The sequence below is a fragment of the Parasteatoda tepidariorum genome, chromosome 4 (genome assembly GCF_043381705.1).
Source record: "Parasteatoda tepidariorum isolate YZ-2023 chromosome 4, CAS_Ptep_4.0, whole genome shotgun sequence".
Classification (NCBI taxonomy): domain Eukaryota; kingdom Metazoa; phylum Arthropoda; class Arachnida; order Araneae; family Theridiidae; genus Parasteatoda; species Parasteatoda tepidariorum.
In genome coordinates this window covers 58,001,051-58,009,971 of record NC_092207.1, presented here as the reverse complement: position 1 = coordinate 58,009,971, position 8,921 = coordinate 58,001,051, and the positions used below count along the sequence as shown (strand labels likewise).

General features: G+C 29.0%; 1 protein-coding gene across 1 annotated transcript in view; it reads right to left on the bottom strand.

The window, feature by feature from the left end:
• Positions 1–409: 409 nt before the first annotated feature.
• The window catches only part of LOC107442339 (uncharacterized), a 10,330-nt gene continuing 1,818 nt past the window's right edge, over positions 410–8,921 (bottom strand). The window contains exons 2-7 of the mRNA XM_016055880.4: positions 8,519–8,629; positions 8,384–8,445; positions 7,486–7,593; positions 4,203–4,244; positions 1,973–1,993; positions 410–586 (exon numbers count right to left, since the gene is read on the bottom strand). Of these exons, the coding sequence (XP_015911366.1) occupies positions 539–586; positions 1,973–1,993; positions 4,203–4,244; positions 7,486–7,593; positions 8,384–8,445; positions 8,519–8,609 (372 nt within the window). The 5' untranslated portion in view covers positions 8,610–8,629 and the 3' untranslated portion in view covers positions 410–538. The remainder of the gene's footprint in view (positions 587–1,972; positions 1,994–4,202; positions 4,245–7,485; positions 7,594–8,383; positions 8,446–8,518; positions 8,630–8,921) is intronic.

Sequence of the window (8,921 nt, the reverse complement as noted above, 5' to 3'; positions counted from 1 at the left end):
AAAAATACAAAACAGAAATGCAAATTTAATCGAATAAATGATTTTTACGCTAGGCTCTAAGGTATCATGATAAAGTTACGGAAGTTCATCACATTTACAAAATCTTATCACAAATTATAAAAACCTATTTTGTTGTTAAGTTTACAAAAATCATTACCAATGTACTTCGATCAAAAATTGTGTGTCAAAAATTGTGTTTAATTTCTATTAGAGTCAGAAACACGGTAAATTTTACCATTTTTGGGAACTTTTGACCATATTTCTTTCTCAATGCGTGGAATATTTAATGCAACGGATGACGTGAGAAGTATACATTAAATACACGAACAAATTAGTATCTTTTTATGACAGTCTAATTTTAACTCATTCCAGAATGTATTTGTTGTTCACTCAAAAAAACTAGACTTAATTCATAATTGAATGTTTTTTATTTTTCTCGAAACATCAATGTATTTTATTGCAATAGTAACATTAAATGGTCAGTTTAATCTTATAAGTTTGCGGAGTAACGTTTTTGTGATCCTTCGTCTTGTTTCTGCTATGGATAATCTAAATTGTATTTGTCTGCTACTTCATAATAGCATTTCTAAAAAATGAAATAAAAATTAGTTGCGTTTCGTAGAAAACATTAATATATTTTATGAAATGAAAAGAAATTTTGACTATATTTATTATTTTAACAAAATATGAAAGACTACATTAATAATTAAATAAATAATTCCAAGAAACTAAAGCGGTAAGATATTGCTTGATTACAATCATATAACTTCAGTAATTGGAACTAACAGTTGACATGATTTAAACCCTCAAAAACAAGCGCCTATATTTAAGATATACCAGAGGTGAATGAAAAGAAACGTAGAAAAACACCGGCCGAAGGAGAAAAAAGATGTTTTTTTCTTATTCACGTCCGGCAATTCTTAAAAATGGTGTCTTTTTTCTGAGCACTTGAAACATGTCAACTGTTATTTCCAATTTGTATACAGGGTTATTCATAATTCCCTAAGGGGTTTCGAAGCGTTATAGTAAAAAAAAGGAAGACGAGTATGGCGAAAAAGAACATATGAAATTATTCCTAAAGTATTCAAGTTTTAATTTAAGCAGTTGCTGGTAGATGGCAGTAACATGTACCACTGAAGTCAGTTATAGTAAAGAAAAATGGCGTTGACAGGCCGAGAGAATTATGAATAACCCTGTATTTTTGAAGCGAATAAAGCTTTTAATTAAGTATTAGATTACTAATTATTTAAGTCCGCTACAATCATGTGTGAAAGTTAAAAAATATAAATACATTTCCTTTTTAGAGAAATATCTTAATTAGCTTTTAAAACGCTGCACAGCATTCAGGTTTAAAATAATTTGTTGCTAAAATGTGCAGTTTAGTTCGTATTTATAATTTATAATTTAAGTTTATTCGTATATAAGTTTTATTCGTATTTATTTGTATATTTATTTTACTGTTATGACTTAAAAGAGAACAAAAGTCTTCAAAATACTTTTAGAGTATTTTAGCTCGTTTGTAAAGTAAGTAAGATTAAAAAAAATCAACCGGAAATGATGTATATACTCTAAATATATAACTCAAAATTTAGATGATACTGATTAAAATTTAGATGAAAGATGCTCGTGTTGTCATTGGGCTTTTAATGCATTCTCTTCCGAACAAACTTCAGCAGTTAATCAACTTAAAATGTTTTTATTTAAAAATTCACAATTTATATAAAACTTATACTTTGCTCAACTCACTGACCTTAGTTATGCACCACTCTTTGAATACATAAAAAAAAATTAAGATAGAATAGTTAATTAATTACATTCTATTTCTACTGCTACTTTTCCTTCTTTAATATTGATTTTTAGTGTTGTCCTTCTCGAATTGTAAATAAAAAAGAGTTGTGTTCAAATTTAAGAAGCAAACATTTTTTCTTGTCCACAAAAGTGTATTTTATAAGATTTATCAAAAAATACTCACTGTTCCAGCTTCGAAGTCAGCCTAAAAAAGATATTAGAACTTGTAAAGTTTTATAAGTTCATTTTCTTTAAAAAAAAATAGTTATAAAAAATATACAAAAATTTATCTTAAAAATATAATATGCAACAATTACCAGAATGCGCTGTAGAATGTCAAATTGTTTAAAATTAGAATACAAATTTTTTTTATTTGTTTTATTTTTCAAACCAAGAAGTTATTTCAGCATATACTTTAATAGATTAAGATATCACACTTTTTGAGGAAATTTGAATGAGTGGATTTTTTAAGTGGAAAAAAAAATTTCTCCTAACATTTTATGTTTCTATTAACAATGTTTATATTAACGTTCTTTTCGTTCCAGAAAATTATTATATTTATAAACAATCTAAACATAAATATATCAGATTTATTTGATGTTGATCAATAGAAGTATCAATTTCATTGTTTGGAGAATTCCTCATATGTTTATTAAAATATTTAAGTTTTAGAAACAAAATGTTTCGCAAATTGCCAGTTTCATGAATACCTTTTTTCCCTGAAGTTCCTAAAACAATTCCTCTCTATGAAAGTTATTTTGAATTTAAAACCTTAGCAAAATCTCCTAACAACCAACATTCAACATATTTGCTAAATAATATAGTTTTTTTAAGTACACATATTTAAACTCATACTTATCCAATCTATTTATGCTATCACTAATTTGCTTTATGGATAGCATTTTGTAACGGAAATTTATTCTACAAGATACATTGAAATCACTTGAAAATTTTAGTCATTAAAATTTTCTGAGACAATTCATGATTTTTAGTTGCACTTGAAGTTCATTTAAGTCGCACTAGAGCTGCACAATGGGCTATCTGCGACGGTCTGGGGAACATCCCTCAGGATGCCCCTCTCCTCTTCGGTAGCCCGACGACCTGCACGCGAAGTCGAGCACTTTACGGTAGAACAGTTTAACGAGGGCCAATACCGCACATACTCAGTCCCTACGCAGACTGATTCAAGTGGTCACCCACCCGCACACTGACCGCAGCCAGTGATGCTTGATTTCGGTGATCTCTGGGAACCATGTCTTAACGATCAATCCACTGCGGGACTTCATGATTTTTATCGTTTCCTATTTCTAAGGGTTTATTTTAAGTTGTTTCGAAAAGACCGATACGCATAGATAAGATGTTAAATCGCATGTAAAGACAAATAAATTAATATTTCAAGATATAACTTCACTGTAAAAGATGGTTTTTCAAAATTGAGCGAAAACGTGTCAAAATATATCTAAAACAAATAATAGCCAAATTGATTTTTGAGCAATCATAGTCTCAAAAATGATGTAGAGGGAAAAATGTGTGTTGCATGTCGGTAGGATTGTTGTACATGTACAGTGCCAAAATGAAAAACGGACCAACCTGAATAACTTTTGATCTAAGGATCGGATCTTCACGTTCTAGGACACAATCCTAAATGGTTCGAAGCTCAAATATGCTAGTTAATAAGTGCTAACGATATTTTAAGTTACGAAATCAGACACACAAACGTATTTTCTCTAAATAAACGTATCTTTGATGTATTTGAGTTTCTGACCCCCCCCCCAAAAAAAAAGGTAGCCGCAATTCTGGGAACTTCTGGACCGCAATCTGTTATTTTATGATGAATGGGTAAAGGGCCATGAGGGCTTAAGCCACCAAGTGACTGACCATAACTGACTGTCGGGGGATTTGCGTTCTTTGGTTTTCTTTTCAAGTTCCTGTTTCTGAACCTAAAAACAGAATCGAAAAAGGCTTTCAAGAATGAAAATTCGGCGTTTGATCTAGAAGTGTCTGCATTGGATTTATTTGAGTTGGTGTTGGTCTCGGGAATTTAGACAATGAAGTGAAATTGATTACCACCGTGGATTAAACTTATTGGTGGTACCTTTGAATGAATTTATGTTCTGGCCAAATGCGCATCTTAAAATAACTAGTACCGGTAATTTTTGAATTGTTAACATATTTTTGTTCTTCAATGGATCAGTATTGTAGACGGCAATAAATTTTTCATTCCGTTGTTTTGCAAAGTTTGTCTTATTTCAGCCATGCAACCAGATTTACATTGTGTTATTGCGGGTATTTGCTTGAAATGGTGTATCTTCTTTGAAATTTGCCAGTTACTTTGATAATGCGTAATTTAAGTCATAAACCACATTATAATACAAGAGATGTTGAAGTTAAAAATACTCAAGAAAAGGACTTACATCTTTCATATCCTTGCTGTTGTCCTTAACGCACTTTTCAAACTGAAATAAAATAATTAAAATTGTAATACTTAATGAATCAGGAAAGTCATTTACAACTCTGTTTAATTCGCTCTTAAGCTATTCACAAAATTAAAAAGAATAAATAAATATTGAGTGAAAGTATTTAGCAAAAACCGAAAAAACAAGAAAAATCAATCAAAATACAAGCACTGGATCTTCTAAAGTAAATTTCGTAAAGTAAAGTATGAAGCTACTAATAAATAATATATTATAATTCTCTACATCCAATACAGTACTTGCAACTAGCTATATGGTTCCGTAAAATCATGTGATTGTGCATGGTGCACTAACGTTACAGCTTTAAGACTTGGGTTTATTATCACATTGAATCAATTTTAGAATCAGATTTAACGGGATATCTTCAAACAACCTCCCGTGTGTGGACTGAACCTTATCGGCTGTCCTACGATTGACGTCGCTTGCAAGTATGCAATTGTAAGTTTAGTTTAGTTGTATATTTAGAGAAAATAAATGTAAATGTTATTAGAATATTTTAAAAGTAAACCATTGATTGCATGATTAAACAAAATTGGTAAGCCACGTTTTAGAAACTCCAAACAGCAAAAACGTTCTTTTTGGTAAATCAGAGAAAGCCATTTAGCTTAACAATCTTAGCTTAACAAACAAGTTAAGGGGTTTAATAAATACGAAGTATAACAGAGTAAGAACAAAACCGATCAGACGGAGAGCTTTAATGTTAAAATTTTCATGTATACAAAGTAAATGTTTTCCTTTATAGCTATCTATATCTCTGTTATTACTATACTGACAAACAGAACATCGTAGCTTATGTATTTTCTTACGTTAAATAGAATGGAAAACAAAACCATGTCTGTAGGGCTAATAGTTCAGAAGTACTAAGAGTTATAAAGCGTAATTTGTACTTATACCTGCTTATGTACCTGAGATTAGAGATCTAGAGAATTTGGCCATAGTTCCCTATATTTTTTTTAAATACTTTAAATTCAATAAAACTTAAACCAAAGTTGATATACTTAATAATTTTTAAATTAAAAGTGTTTCATGAAAAATTATGCTTTTACTGCTTGAAGCTCACATAACTTCCAAACTATCAAACCAATCAACTTGGTTTTGATCTTAGTCTGAATCAACAAAAATAACTAAATAACATATGGAGAAAATTCCCCGAAATATGAGGTAACTTTTACCATCAGTGAGATTTCAATATTTGGCATATATTAGTTAGATATTAGTTAAATTAGTTTTGCTATAAACATTTATTATCGAAACAAATTTGTAAAACGCATTTTTTTTTTGCATTTTTATTTTAGAAAGTTTATATGCTAAAAGTAAAAACCAAACACATCGATGGTTAAAATGTTAAAAGAATGGAAAAATAAAAAATTGTTTTATTTTTTAACTCCTTTTGAAAACAAAATAAACTTATTTTCCGTTACGAATTTTGAAGATTTAGTGTAAGTCAAAATAATCTTATAATTTGTCACAATAAAACAAGAACTTTTAGGTTATTGCCCAAAAGGGACCAGATTTGAAATGTCTAGAATGAACTAGAAGAATTTAAACAAGAAAATGTTTAAATTGTAACACGCAATTAGTTAATAAATACTTAAGGAAATATTTAATATTTTTACTAAATTATATTAAGTTACAAACTGATTAAATCTTTTAATGACTGCTTACGTTTTTTGTAAAAGAGGGGGAAAAATAAGTTTTTGAGTGACCCATATTTAAATGCTCATTCAGACCCCACCCTCTCAAATTAATCTTGTGGATTAGAGAAGCCTGTTAAGAGAAGATTGTGTTTGCTTTCGTTAAACCTCTAATAAGCTTAACAGCAATGGAAAAAAGATGATTGAAATAAACCAATCACAAAACATCTATTTAAAAATCCTTATAATGAATTTGATTTTAGATTACGATTCCTGTCACTAAAATTATAAAACGGATAAATTTCTAATAAGTTTATCCAATTTAAAAGTAAAAGCACATGAAATTAGCTTTCAAACATAGGCATTATTAAAATATGTGATTCAAAGCTAAACATTCAAGCCAGCGGTTTTATGTTTTAGAAAACAATCAAAATCAAGACAGTAATCATAAAATTGCCATTCAGAATTCTTAAGGAACCCTGAATATTTCAAAAATTCGAGAAAAAAAATTTATTGCATTTTTCGAATCTTTATATCCTTCCTAATGTCTGTCTAAAACGATTTATTGGTACCTAACTTCGTTTGGAGGTTATACCGGAAAATAGAGAGTCGTCACTAAGCAGGTAGAAAGACCCGTTCGGTCGGATAAGGAGGGCGACATTCTTTTTGTGTCTCATCCATTCTGCTGACTGTATATAGAAACTTATTGTAGGCATTTCATTTATCGACCATTATATATATGAAATTAAACGTTTTCCCCTACCATAAGGCAAAACTTTAAACTCGTTTTTCTCAAAACGCTGTTTTTTGACCTGGCCCAACGTTTTTCTCATGGTCTTTACAACGAAATAAGCTGTTCTTTACTTTAAATTACGTAAAAATATATTCCTTAGAAAGTAGCATAGGATTTTTTTGATATTTTTACATTTCGATTTCATATTAGTATTTTAATGAATATTTTTTTAATGAAAAACTTAACTTTTTTTTAGGTTGCCGCCATTTTGGTAATTTTGCGAATATCAAAAAAACCGCTATGCTACTTTTTAGATAATGTCTTTATGTTTCAGAAAATCTGAACAAAATTGTTTTCCTATGTTTCAGGACTTCTAAATTCATGAGACCAGTGAGGTGCTACTTTTTGATGACCAGTCACACACGGAGCTGCCACCAACTTATTTTTTATTATTTTGTAAAAGAAATAATTTTAAAATAGACTTAAATTGTAGCTAAATAAGATTTAAAAAAACAAGCAGTCTCTGTATTGTCTCTATTTCTTAAAAAAATTCAAGAAAAACGTTAATATTTTACCATAATACATTTATATAAGGTTATATAAATATAACTATATAAGGTTAGTTAGTTATAACTAAGGACTAAATAGTCCTTAGTTATAACAATCCATAGTTACATCAATGGAATGAAACCAATTTTTGTCATTTATAATTCTGATATCTGCTGTAAAATATAAAAATGCAGAAAAAATAATTTCATACTCGTTGATTCTTTTTTCGAATTTCTAGTACACTGAAATTATGGCATTAGATTTTCTCGTATTCAGAAAGGAACAGAAATTTTACATGAAACTATACCTTTCTAAAAATGGAATTATCTTTGCAACCAGCTTCAAAATATGGCTTTGTTTTCACTTCTTCATTTGGTAGCAGTTCCAATTGACAATCGTTTACTATTTTCTGAACCTAAAGAGAAAAACAAGCAAAATATGAGCCATTTTTATCTAAAATGTGTCGGAGAGTAGATTCTTGCTTGAACTTTAGGGATTACTTTATTTTTTAAATAATTGGATTGATTTTAATGCTTGTAACGGTTTTCAAAAGAAAAAAAATGTAACGTGATTGATATTTGAAATTAATTAACTTTATTACAGCTGTTTCCTTAATATATTTTCATGAAAGGTGTGTAAAGGCCTGGAATTTACGAATAAGATAAATATAAATTAAGCTTTTTGTGACAGCTTATTGAATTTTAGCTTACGCTTATAAAGAGAAATAAAGACTGTGAATCCTTTGTTTCTCATCTAAAAACTTTCAATTGAAAACATTTAAAAATACTTAACATTCTTCAAACTGTTCCCATCATGGTGCTAGCACTGCTAGGTCATTTAATTTTAAATTCCAAACATAAGAATCAAAGGTAGCTCCATGAAATTTTGTGGACAAATGTGTTCGAAATCTTTTTCAGACAAAAGCTATCATTTAATATTTTCAACCATTAAGGTATCCAAATTTTATTCTTTTTTTTGGCAAAGAGAATTTATGAAGCATAAATAAATAAAGTCATTTTTCTCCCAGAAATTTCAATATTTCGAAAACGTTACTTCGAACCATTATCTTCTAACTTCTTACACTATATTGTTAAGTTCAATAAGCATGATCTGCTTCGTATTCTCAGTCATATATAATTGATTGGATATATTTAACAGCACTTAACAATTCATAAAATTGTGATAAAAATATAATGTATACTTACAGGTTTTGGATCTAATTTATTGCATTTGTCGAACTCAGCACTTATTTCATCTGTAATTTTATCTAAATAAAACAATAAATATGTCAAGTTCATATCATTTTTAAATAATTGAATTTTTTATGATCAAATTTTTACCGCATATTAATTCTGGCCCTGGTTTAGGTTGACTTGTTTGAGCAGTAGCAGATAAGACACAAAGAGCGAAAATGATCCAGATGGCATTCATATCTTAAATATATCTATGAACTGAGATACAGAAAATAAATGAAGTGTTAAATTGAATAGAAATGTTACTTTAAAAGAATCTGTCAAAATTAAAGAAAAAAAATCAATTTATAAGGAATTACTTATATTTTACGAAAATAACTTTCAGAGGAACTCGGAAATGCAGTGAAAAAAACATTTTCCTTAGCTTAAAATTTTTAAATCTTATCCCATATTCAAAACTTTTGGCATACGGTGGATAACAGTCTGGGATTAAAGATAAGAACATTGACCAGAAATTCTTATACCACCATATATATATATAGGTAATTTT